The sequence below is a fragment of the Bombina bombina genome, chromosome 5, assembly GCF_027579735.1.
Source record: "Bombina bombina isolate aBomBom1 chromosome 5, aBomBom1.pri, whole genome shotgun sequence".
Classification (NCBI taxonomy): Eukaryota; Metazoa; Chordata; class Amphibia; order Anura; family Bombinatoridae; genus Bombina; species Bombina bombina.
The window spans coordinates 475,952,557-475,965,380 of NC_069503.1; the positions used below are offsets into that span (position 1 = coordinate 475,952,557).

Below are 12,824 nucleotides of genomic sequence, written 5' to 3' on the forward strand. Positions count from 1 at the left end.
AGAGAACACTATTATGGCATACGGAACAGAATTGATTTGGGCTGGATTACCATGGCCTCCACACAATCTACGCAAGTAACAGAATCTGAATCAGAGAAATCCTTCTCCGAACAATCAGAATACTCCATAGCTTGACTTATTAAATTATGGACAAAAGCAACTGGCACCTTACACCCCCAATGGCTGGGGCACTCACCACCTCCTATGACCCAGACAAGTAGAGAAAACAGATCCTCTCCACCAACACTCGGTCACGAATACAGAAATGGAGAATGAAAACGTTACCACACCCGGTCACGAGGAGCGACATGTAGGCCAAAGTAAAGCGCGCCAGTCCACAAGGACTGTGTAGCTCGAAAAAATTGCACGTTCCGTAATAGCCATGAGCCCCAACATTTCTACACATAAGCAGACAGAATCACATAACAAACATGATTAAAGTCCCCCACTGCACAATAACCCCCCTCAGGAGATATTAACCCTTGATTTCATAAAGATAAAGGAGTCCCACTGAGACCCTGTCTTCTATCATTTATATTACATTCCCGCAATGAAAGGAAAATTTAACGATCTTACTGGAATCTATCCTGTGGAACAGTAACATGGTCCTTCAAGTTTGATAGTAGCGTTGCTTCAGACATGGACTTGAGTGAAGAAAGCAGGCAGCGAAACTCATCAACGCTGATTGCTAATGGAACTGTTAATATGAGTTTGGATGTTTTTGCAGAAAGACTCTCCCTGCATCTCTGGACTCTAACTTTTATCCATGCTCTCACTGAGAGGCTGACAGGACTACTTAAAACTCCCAGCTGTCAAAAAAAATCCAGATCTGTGAAACTGTGCTACTCCTATCACAGGATGCAGTATTACACAAGCTACAAGATGGCGGCAATAAGAGAATGGTTTTAAAGAGAGCTGCAGGTACAAGAGGGGAAACATACCATGGGAAGTAGTAACCTGCTACTGTGGTTGTACCCAGCAGTATAATGTCCCTTTAACTAAACTATATTATCTTAAATGATCCTTCTATTATAAAACTATAATGCTCTGTTTCATGAAATACTTTTCTTATTATTTAAAATAATTTTACTATGCATATGTGTTACCAATTTGTGACACAAAGTCACACTCCTGTTCTGCTCTTAATAAAGATGATACTTGCAATTAAATTAGTAGAGGCATACATAGGTATGCTGTAGGCACACGCTGCACCCTTATCTGGAGCAGAGCAGCTCAGGGTGTTTGAAGAAAACAAGAATTTAACAATAAAATAATTTAACGACAATATATTTCTATACAAGAATGTCCCTTTAATTTAATAACTAAAAGAAAAACAAGCAATTAAAGCGCTCTAATACATTTGACTCGGCAAACCATATAATATGTAAGGCCTTGGATATCAACACTGTCTAGCATTACGATTCTTACAAACCTTCTAAACCATTTGTTACTGATATCTGGAATTATCTACCTCACAGAAAAATGACACAATCATAATTGTATTACACACACGAAAAAAGACAACATATTTGCTGCCTTGAGAAAAAACATAATTTATGCTTACCAGATAAATTCCTTTCCTTCCGGATAGGGAGAGTCCACGGCTTCATTCCTTACTGTTGGGAAATACAACACCTGGCCACCAGGAGGCGGCAAAGACACCCCAGCCAAATGCTTAAATATCCCTCCCACCTTCTCATTACCCCAGTCATTCTGCCGAGGGAACAAGGAAAAGTAGGAGAAATATCAGGGTATAAATGGTGCCAGAAGAATAAGATAAATAATAGGGGGCCGTCCTTAGACGAAAAAATGGACGGGGGCCGTGAACTCTCCCTATCGGGAAGGAAAGGAATTTATCTGGTAAGCATAAATTATGTTTTCCTTCCAAAGATAGGGAGAGTCCACGGCTTCATTTCTTACTGTTGGGAAAACTATACCCAAGCTCCAGAGGACACTGAATGAATAACGGGAGGGGAAAAAAAGGAAGAGGCGGACCCTATTCTGAGGTCACCACAGCCTGCAAAACTTCACCCGAAAGCTGTAAGGAGGACCAGGTAGCCGCCTTACAAATCTGATCCATAGAGGCCTCGTTCTTAAAGGCCCAAGAGGAAGCCACTACTCTAGTGGAATGAGCCGTTATCCTCTCAGGAGGATGATGTCCCGCTGTCTCGTAAGCTAAGCGGATGACACTCCTTAACCAAAAAGATAGGAAAGTCGAAGTAGCCTTCTGCCCCTTATGCTTCCCCGAATAGACAACAAACAAAGAGGAAGATTGTCTAAACTCCTTAGTAGCCTGAAGAAAGAACTTCAAGGCGCGAACCATATCCAAATGGTGAAGTAAACATTCCTTCGATGAAGAAGGATTAGGACACAAGGAAGGAACCACAATCTCCTGATTGATGTTGAGATCTGACGCAACCATAGGAAGAAAACCTAATTTAGTACGTAAAACTGCCTTATCTGCATGAAAAATCAGATAAGGGAACTCACATCGCAAAGCAGAGATCTCAGAAACTCTGCGCGCAAAGGCAATAGCCATTAAAAAGAGAACCTTCCAAGATAACAATTTAATGTCAAGGGAATGCAAAGGCTCAAACGGAGCCTGTTGCAAAACATGGAGAACAAGATTTAGGCTCCAATGAGGAGCCCCAGATCTAAACACAGGTCTGATCCTAATCAGACCCTTAACAAAGGACTGCAGGCCTGGAAGCTCAGTCAGCCTCTGGTGCAATAAAAACGACAGGGCCTAAATCTGTCCTCTCAGGGAACTAGCAGAAAAGCCCATCTCCAGTCCATCGTGGAGAAAAGATGAGATCCTGGCAACTTTAACTCTGTGCCAAGAAAAAAACATAATTTATGCTTACCTGATAAATTAATTTCCTTCTGTATGAGGAGAATCCACGCATCATTCCTTACTGTTGGGAAATACTGAACCTGGCCACCAGGAGGAGGCAAAGACACCCCAGCCAAAGGCTTAAAGGGACATTAAACCCAAAAAAATTATTTCAATATTCAGATACAGAATACAATTTTAAAACAGTTTCCAATGTACTTCTATTATCACATTTGCTTTGTTCTCCTGTTATTCTTTGTTGAAGGGATACCTAGGTACGTAGCGTGCACATGCTTGAAGCACTACATGACAGGAAATAGTGCTGCCATCTAGTGCTCCTGCTTATGTATAACATTGTTGCAAAACTGCTGCCATATAAAGGATAACAAGAAAACAACGAAAATTTGATAACAGTAGTAAAATGGAAAGTTGTTTAAAATTGCATGTTCTATCAGAATCATGAAAGAAAATGTTTGGGATTTATGTCCCTTTAAATACTCCCCCCTACTTCCCTAATATCCCAGTCATTCTGCCAATGGAACAAGGAACAGTAGGAGAAAAATCAGGGTATAAATGGTGACGGAAGAGAAAAACACATTTTGGTCCGCCCTTCGGAGTATACGGGCGGGGGCCGTGGACTCTCCTCATACAGAAGGAAATTAAATTATCAGGTAAGCATAATTTATGTTTTCCTTCTTAATATGAGGAGAGTCCACAGCATCATTCCTTACTGTTGGGAAAACTATACCCAAGCTCTAGAGGACACTAAATGATAACGGAAGGGCTAAAGGAAAGGCGGACCTTAATCTGAAGGCACCATAGCCTGTAAAACCTTTCTACCAAAAGCTGCTTTAGCTGAAGCAAAAACATAAAATTTGTAAAATTTTGAAAAAGTTTGTAAGAAGGACCAGGTAGCCGCCTTACAAATCTGATCCATAGAGACCTCGTTCTTAAAGGCCCAAGAGGAAGCCACCGCTCTAGTGGAATGAGCCGTAATCCTTTGAGGAGGTCTAAGTCCCGTTGACTCGTAAGGTAAACGTATAACACTCCTCAATCAAAAAAATAAGGAAGTTGAAGAGGCCTTCAGCCCCTTACGCTTCCCAGAGTAGATAAAAAACAAGGAAGAAGTTTGTCTAAAATCCTTAGTAGCTTGAAAATAAAACTTCAAAGCACGAACCACATTCAGATTATGAAGTAAACAATCCGTTGAAGGAGGAGGATTAGGACACAAGGAAGGAACCACAATCTCCTGATTGATGTTACGATCAGACACCACCTTAGGAAGAAAACCCAAGCGGGTACGTAGGACAGCCTTATCCGTGTGAAATACCAGATAAGGAGGCTTACATTGCAAGGTCGCCATTTCAGAAACTTTGCGTGCCGACGCAATAGCCAATAGAAAAAGAAGCTTCCAGGACAACAACTGGCAGAAAGGCCCTTCTCCAGACCCTCCTGGAGAAAGAATCCTGGCAGCCTTGACCTTATGCCAGGCGAAACCACACTCTTCACACCAGAATAAGTAAGCTCTCCACACCTTATGATAGGTGAGACGAGTAACAGGCGTACGAGTCTGAATGAGAGTGCCAATAACACTCTCAGAGAAACCTCTCTTGGCTAAGACTAAGCATTCAATCTCCACGCAGTCAGCCTCAGATAATCTAGAATTTGGTGAAAAGGACCCTGTTCAAGCAGATCCCTGCGACAAAGTAACTTCCACGGAGATGAGGACATCTCCACCAGATCCGCAAACCACATTCTTCGCGGCCACGAAGGAGCAATCAGTATCACTGATGCCTGCTCCTGCTTGATGCAGGCCACTACACGAGGGAGGAGTGGTAATGGTGGAAAAATGTAAATTAGATTGAACCTCCAAGGCACTGCTAATGCATCTGTCTGCTCCGCCTGAGGATCCCTGGACCGCGACCCATATCTAGGTAGCTTGGAATTGAGCCGGGACACCATGAGATCTATTTCCGGTGTCCCCCATCTGTTGCAAACCTCCGGAAACACCTCGGGATGAAGAGACCATTCCCCGGATGAAAGGATTGTCTGCTGAGGAAATCCGCTTCCCAGTTGTCCACACCCGGAATGTGGATCGATGACAGCGAGCAGTTGTGGGCCTCGGCCCACTCTAGAATCCAAGATACTTCCCTCATTGCTAGGGAGCTCCTCGTTCCCCCCTGATGGTTGATGTAAACCACAAGGTAATGTTGTCTGATTGGAATCTGATAAACTGGGATGAACACAGAAGAGGCCAAGCCTTCAGAGCATTGAAGATCACTCAAAGTTGATCAGGAGGAGGGATTCCTCTCGAGTCCACAGGCCCTGTGCCTTCCTGGCAACCCAAACAGTTCCCCATCCTGAGAGACTTGTGTCCGTAGTTACAATCTCCCAGAATGGTCTCGAGAAGGATGTCCCTTGGGACAGGAGATCGGGACAGGAGATCTGGACAGAGCCACCAGGAGAGCGATTTTCTCGACCGGTTGTCCAGAGAAATCTGTTGAGACAGATCTGAGTGATCGCCGTTCCACTGTCTCAGCATGCACAGGTGAAGTGGTCTGAGATGGAATCTGGAAAAAGGAATGATGTCCATGCTGGACACCATGAGACCAATCACCTCCATACACCGAGCCACAGAGGGACTTAAGAGGTATGGAGGGCAAGACAAGCGGAGGTTAGCTTGCAACTCCTCTGGTCTGTAAGAAATATCCTCATGGATATGAAGTCTATTATAGTACCCAGAGAACTCTTTTCTAAGTTTATCTTCCATCCATGAGATCGAAGAAGAGACAGAAGGGCTTTCGAATGGTCCTCTGCCTGACGACAGGACGGTGCTTGAACCAGAATATCGTCCAAGTATGGCACTACTGCTATACCTCTGGTTCTTTCCACTGTGAGCAGAGCCCCTAGAACCTTTGTAAAGACTCTTGGAGCAGTAGCTAGACCAAAAGGAAGTGCTATAAACTGGAAGTGCTGATCCAGGAATGCAAATCTTAGGAACTTGAAGTGTTCCTTGTGTATTGGAACATGAAGGTAAGCATCCTTCAGGTCTCGTAAATAAATTATGTGATTAATCCCCCCTGTTCAATAAACCCCCTCCAGAGATATTAACCCTTGATTCCATACCGATAAAAGGAGCCACACTGTGACCTGTCTTCTTGCGTTATCATGTGTATAAAAAATGAAACAATCTTACCGGAATCTATGCCGTGGAACAGAAAAACAGCCTCTCAAGTTTGACAGTCTTGTAGCATCGCTCCTGACATGGACTTGAGTGATGGAAGCAGGCAGTGAAACTCGTCAACACTGATTGCTTAGGAGCTGTTAATACAAGTTCGCAGAAAGACTCTCCCTGCATCTCCAGACTCTAACATTCGTCAATGCTGTCACTGAGAGGCTGACAAGACTACTTAAAACTCCAGTCCCATTTTGAAGGGCAGATACCCTTAATAAGGAACTACTCCGAATCTTGTGACACTTCTCTGCCAACCTCCTGTGACGAAAGGCAAAGAATGACTGGGATATGAGGGAAGTAGGGGGGAGTATTTAAGCCTTTGACTGGGGTGTCTGCCGCCTCCTAGTGGCCAGGTTCAGTATTTCCCAACAGTAAGGAATGATGCTGTGGACTCTCCTCATATTAAGAAGGAAACCACGCTCTTCACACCAGAATAAGTAGGTCCTTTATCCTTTGTGGTAGATACGCCGAGTAACTGATTTACGAGCATGAATAAGAGTATCAATGACCAATGACACTCTCAGAGAAACCTCTCTTGGCTAAGACTAAGCATTCAATTTCCACGCATAGACCTTGTAACAGCAGGTCTCTGCGACAATGTAACTTCCATGGAGGAGATGAGGACATCCCCACTAGGTCCGCGAACCAAGTCCTTCGCGGCCACGTTGGAGCAATCAGGATTACTGATACCCGCTCCTGCTTGATGTGGGCCACCCCTCGTGGAAGAAGCAGTAATGGAGGAAACATATATATGACTTTGAACCTCCAGGGCACTGCTAGTGCATCTATTAGATCCGCTTGGGGATCCCTCAACATCGACCCGTACCAGGGTAGCTTGGTATTGAGACGGGATGCCATGAGATCCATCTCTGGCATCCCCCACTTGCTGCATATCTCTGCAAACACCTTGGGATGGAGAGACCATTCCCCTGGGTGGAAGGATTGCCTGCTGAGAAAATCCGCCTTCTAGTTGTCCACACCCGGAATGTGGATCGCTGATAGCGAACAACTGTGGGCCTCCGCCCACTCCAGAATCTGAGATACTTCCTTCATCACCAAGGAACATCTCGTTCCCCCCTAATGGTTGATGTCAGCCGAGTATATATTGTCTGATTGGAATCTGATAAAATGGGATGAACCCAGAAGTGGCCAAGCCTTCAAGGCATTGATTGGGAGGGAGGACGACTCCTGAGTCCACAACCCCTTTACCTTCCTGGCACCCCAAACAGCTCCCCATCCAAATAGGCTTGTGTCTGTATTCACAATCTCCCAGGATGGTCTTAAGAAGCACGTCCCTCGGGACAGATGATCTGGACAGAGCCACCAAGAGAGCAATTCTCTCGACTGGCTGTCTACTACAATCTGTAGAGACAGATCAGAATGATCACCGTTCACTGTCTCAGCATGCACAGTTGTAAAGGTCCGAGACGGAACCTGGCAAAAGGAATGATGTCCATGCAGGACACCATGAGACCAGTCTCCTCTATACACTGAGCCAGAGAGGGATTCAAGGAGGTCCGGAGGGCAAGAAATGCTGAAGTTAGCTTGCAACATCTCTGGTCTGTTAGAACTATCCTCATGGATAAAGAGTCTATTATAGCCCCCAGGAAATCCACCCTGGTACTTGGGATAAGAGAACTTTTCCAAGTTATCTTCCATCCACGTGATCGCAGAAGACTGAGAAGGGACTCCTAATATTCTTCCGTAAAACGACAAGATAGTGCTTGCACCAGAATATCGTCCAAGTATGGGGCTACTGTAATACCCTAAGTTCTGGCAACGGCTATTAGAGCCGGTGGGAGGGGCTATGAGAGACGCTGAAGTGGAATGAAACATTGAATTAAACTCAAAACAAACAGAAAACACTTGATACGCTTGTTATAACATTACACAATAGTAGCAATTTGTAGCTTGCCGATGTTATGGGGTTAGTTGGAGACCGAATAGCCAGCTAATATAATTTTGATTACATAACGGCTGCTAAGAGAAATTGTTTAATATATTACATGATATGTGGTAAATTAACGAGTGGTCAGTTTGATATCTCTATTGAACAATAGTATGAAAATGTGTTGACAAGCACTAGGGATACAGATAGAAATCAGCCGACTGGGTTAAATCACAGCGGTACGCAGGAAGGAGGTCGCCTTTGAGCGCAGAGACTGAATCTATGTGTCCCATATGATTATGCCTGCGTGTGTTTGTATTCCTATACGTTGACAATACCACAGTCTCTCATAGCTCTCGCAGTCCTTTTTTAACCTAGCAGCTGACTCCTAGACTATTATATATATAGTGGATGTGATATACCCCCTATGATCTAGCAGTTACAGCTGTATTTTTAAATGTTGTGTATGTTGCATATTTGTTAATTAAGTGTTTCTTTTTAATCACAAATAATTTGATATAATAGTGTGTATTTCAGCACTGGGCTTAAAGACCCAAATCCTTGTTTGGATTCCTAATCTAATATATAACGGCTAGAAGAGCCCCCAGAACATTTGTAAGGATTCTTGGATCAGTAGCTAGGCCAAACGGAAGGGCAATGAACTGGAAGTGCTGGTCCAGGAAAGCAAACTTCAGGAACTGAAAGTGTTCCCTGTGGATTGGAACATGAAGGTAAGTGTCCTTCAGATCTTTAGTGGTCATAAACTGGCCTTCCTGAACTAAAGGAAGGATGGACCTTATTGTCCATCTTGAAGGAAGGGACACTGAGAAATTTGTTTAAGCACTTTAGGTCCAGAATTAGGCGGAAAGTTCCCTCCTCCTATGGGACCACGAAAAGGTTTGAATAAAACTTTAAACCTCTTTCTTCGATAGGCACCGGAACAACTCCTGAGGAGGCTAGGTCCCGAACGCACCCTAGAAAGGCATCCCTCTTTTCTGGTCTGTAGACATGTTCGAGAGTAGGAATCTGCCCCTGGGAGGATGAGATTTGAAGCCTATCTTGTATCCCTGAGTACGACCTCCAGGACCCGCGGATCCTGTACGTCCCTGAACCAAGTGTCTCACAAAAGAGACAGTCTGACCTCTACACAATCCGATCCCGGATCGGGGGCCGCCCCTTCATGCCGATTTGTTTTCCACAGGCTTCTTTTTCTGTTTCAACTTATTTCAGGATTGAGCCGGCTTCCAAGTACTCTTGGGTTGCTTAGCAAGGGTAGTAATCTCACTGGATGCTGAGTCCTGATAGGTAGACGGCTCAGAGGGACTAAGAGCCTTAGCAGGCTTGCCTCCCTTCTTAGATTTTATAATGGTGTTAAGGCACGTGGAACATAATTGAGTGGGCGGGAAAACCACGGCCTCCTCACAATATAAACAGGAATGATTTAGTACAGAAGACGTACCTTTTAACATGTCAGAGTCCTCCATATCTCCGGTTATACCCACAGAAGGACACAAATAAAAACTTTTATTTATATATATATATATATATATATATATACTCCCAATCGCTGGGGCACGCACCACCTCCTAGACCCAGACAGTTAACAGAGGAAACACTCTCCTCAGGTTGAAGTCTCAGCCGGAATGGAGGAAATGAACATAGACCACATGCTATGAAAAGTACAGCAAGTTAATAGGAGCTGTGCAACTCTTTCAAAAACGAAAGTGAAACCTGTTTGTTCCAGTCAAAAACACACAGTCTATGAGCCCAGAAAATAAAATCACACAAAGCAGCATGTAAATAATTAATACACTGATTAATTAACCCCAACTGTTCAATAAACGACCCTCAGAGGATATTAACCCTGGATCCTATCAAGGTATAAAGGAGCCACACTGTGACCCTGTTATAGCGTTTTATGTGTAAAAAATTGAAATGATCTAACCTTCAAGATCCATGCTGTGGAACAGAACACAGCCTCTCAAGTGTGACAGTCTTATAGCAGTACTCCTGAAATGGACTTGAATGAGAGAAAGCAGGCAGTGAAACTCGTCAACACTGATTGCTTAGGAGCTGTTAGCAGTAGTCTGGATGGTTTCCTGCATCTCCAGACTAACTTTCATTAATACTCTCACTGAGCGGTTGACATGACTACTTAAAACTCCAGTCCTATCTCGAAGGGCAGATACCCTTTTTTCAGGACTCTCCAAATCTTCTGACACTTCTCTGCCACCTCCTATCGTGACAAAAGGCGAAGAATGACTGGGGTAATGAGGAAGTGAGAGGGATATTTAAGTTTTTGGCTGGGGTGTCTTTGCCTCCTCCTGGTGGCCAGGTGTTGTATTTCCCAACAGTAAGGAATTTTCTCTCTTTTATTTTTATACACATTTATATAAGAAAAAAATTATATCAAAGAGAGATTTATACAAACTCAGATTACCTGCTAGGATTATCTTTGCAGCATGAAATTCAGGGCCCATAATATTTCTATCTGCCCCTCTAGAAGATACTGCAGACGTTTTTAAATCAGTGTTCATAGCTGGGTTGCACACTGAAGGCACATTACACTGCTCGCTTAAAAATGGAGTGACTGGTTGTGCCTTTCCTGTTGTGGAGCAGGAAGTATAGGAGAGTCTGGGAGAGCTTTGGTCTTTGATCGGGTTTGGTAAAAAAGGGACAGCTTGACTCGCAGCCACTGATTTGCATTTAATGTCCTCACCAGAATGAATCTGTCTTGCAACAGAACTACTCGTAGAAACTAAAGAGAAAGATGCAAAAATAAATTAGTATAAAGGAATAATATAATAACAACACATTTAAAAATATTTTATTTTACAGCCTGTTAACAGTTAAAATGTATCAAGACAAAGAAAAAACGAATTCAGAGAAGTTATGATTTATATAAAATAAATCAATATTGATGAAAGTTATTAAATGTTTTATCTTTTCATTGCACCAAAACCTAAGGATATTCTTCTATGGTTAGAATTTTAATAATGCATAGAAAAAAGTACTAATTTTACATGAAAAAAAGGTTGTTAAAGCTATTTATTATGGTTTGTATGCTAATATGAAGCGAGTCTTAAATACTCACTGGCTAATACGTTACTGATGTGGACAGTGACATATCTTGCAAGCATAAAAGCAGAAAAGGAACATCTCTTTATAATAGAACGAGACTTCCTGTCATGAGTACAGCTGAGTGTGGATGGGGTGCTTTAATCAATGGGAGTTGGTCAGTCTCCCTTTTTGTAAATACAAATGCACAAAGTTTGGTTCAACACACCTTACAAAAAACATAATTTATGTAAGAATTTACCTGATAAATTAATTTCTTTCATATTGGCAAGAGCCCATGAGCTAGTGACGTATGGGATATACAATCCTACCAGGAGGGGCAAAGTTCCCCAAGCCTCAAAATGTCTATAAATACACCCCTCACCACACCCACAATTCAGTTTAACGAATAGCCAAGAAGTGGGGTGATAAAGAAAGGAGCAAAAAGCATAAACAAAGGAATTGGAATAATTGTGCTTTATACAAAAAAAAAATCATAACCACCATAAAAAGGGTGGGCCTCATGGACTCTTGCCAATATGAAAGAAATTAATTTATCAGGTAAATTCTTACATAAATTATGTTTTCTTTCATGTAATTGGCAAGAGTCCATGAGCTAGTGACGTATGGGATAGCAATACCCAAGATGTGGAACTCCACGCAAGAGTCACTAGAGAGGGAGGGATAAAAAATAAAGACAGCCAATTCCGCTGAAAAATTAATCCACAACCCAAATCATAAGTTTTAATCTTATAATGGAAAAGAAAAAAACTGAAATTATAAGCAGAAGAATCAAACTGAAACAGCTGCCTGAAGAACTATTCTACCAAAAACGTCTTCTGAAGAAGAAAAAACATCAAAATGGTAGAATTTAGTAAATGTATGCAAAGAAGACCAAGTTGCTGCTTTGCAAATCTGATCAACTGAAGCTTCATTCTTAAAAGCCCAGGAAGTGAAAACTGACCAAGTAGAATGAGCTGTAATCCTCTGAGGTGGGGATTTACCCGACTCCAAATAAGCGTGATGAATCAAAAGCTTTAACCAAGATGCCAAAGAATTGGCAAAAGCCTTCTGACCTTTCCTAGAACCAGAAAAGATAACAAATAGACTAGAAGTCTACCTGAAATCTTTAGTAGCTTCAACATAATATTTCAAAGCTCTCACCAAAGAATGTAAAGATCTTTCCAAAGAATTCTTAGGATGGGGACACAAAGAAGGGACAACAATTTCCCTACTAATGTTGTTGGAATTCTGAACTTTAAGTAAGAATTTAAATGAAGTCCGCAAAACTGCCTTATCCTGATGAAAAATCAGAAAAAGGAGACTCACAAGAAAGAGCAGATAATTCAGAAACTCTTCTAGCAGAAGAGATGGCCAAAAGAAACAACACTTTCCAAGAAAGCAATTTAATGTCCAAAGAATGCATAGGCTCAAACGGAGGAGCCTGTAAAGCCTTCAAAACCAAATTAAGACTCCAAGGAGGAGAGATTGATTTAATGACAGACTTGTACAAAACAATGAATATCAGGGAGTTTAGCAATTTTTCTGTGGAATAAAACAGAAAGAGTAGAGATTTGTCCTTTCAAGGAACTCGCAGACAAACCCTTATCCAAACCATCATGAAGAAACAGTAAAATTCTAGGAATTCTAAAAGAATGCCAAGAGAATTTATGAGAAGAACACCATGAAATGTAAGTCTTCCAAACTCGATAATAAATCTTTCTAGAAACAGATTTACGAGCCTGCAACATAGTATTAATCACTGAGTCAGAGAAACCTCTATGACTAAGCACTAAGCATTCAATTTCCAT

At 42.3% G+C, this 12,824-nt stretch overlaps 1 protein-coding gene across 1 annotated transcript in view; it reads right to left on the reverse strand.

Moving 5' to 3' along the window:
* Positions 1-12,824, reverse strand: part of LOC128660487 (mucin-12) — a 770,239-nt gene that overhangs the window by 67,394 nt on the left and 690,021 nt on the right. Inside the window, exon 36 of the mRNA XM_053714362.1 lies at positions 10,397-10,714. Within this exon, the coding sequence (XP_053570337.1) occupies positions 10,397-10,714 (318 nt within the window). The remainder of the gene's footprint in view (positions 1-10,396; positions 10,715-12,824) is intronic.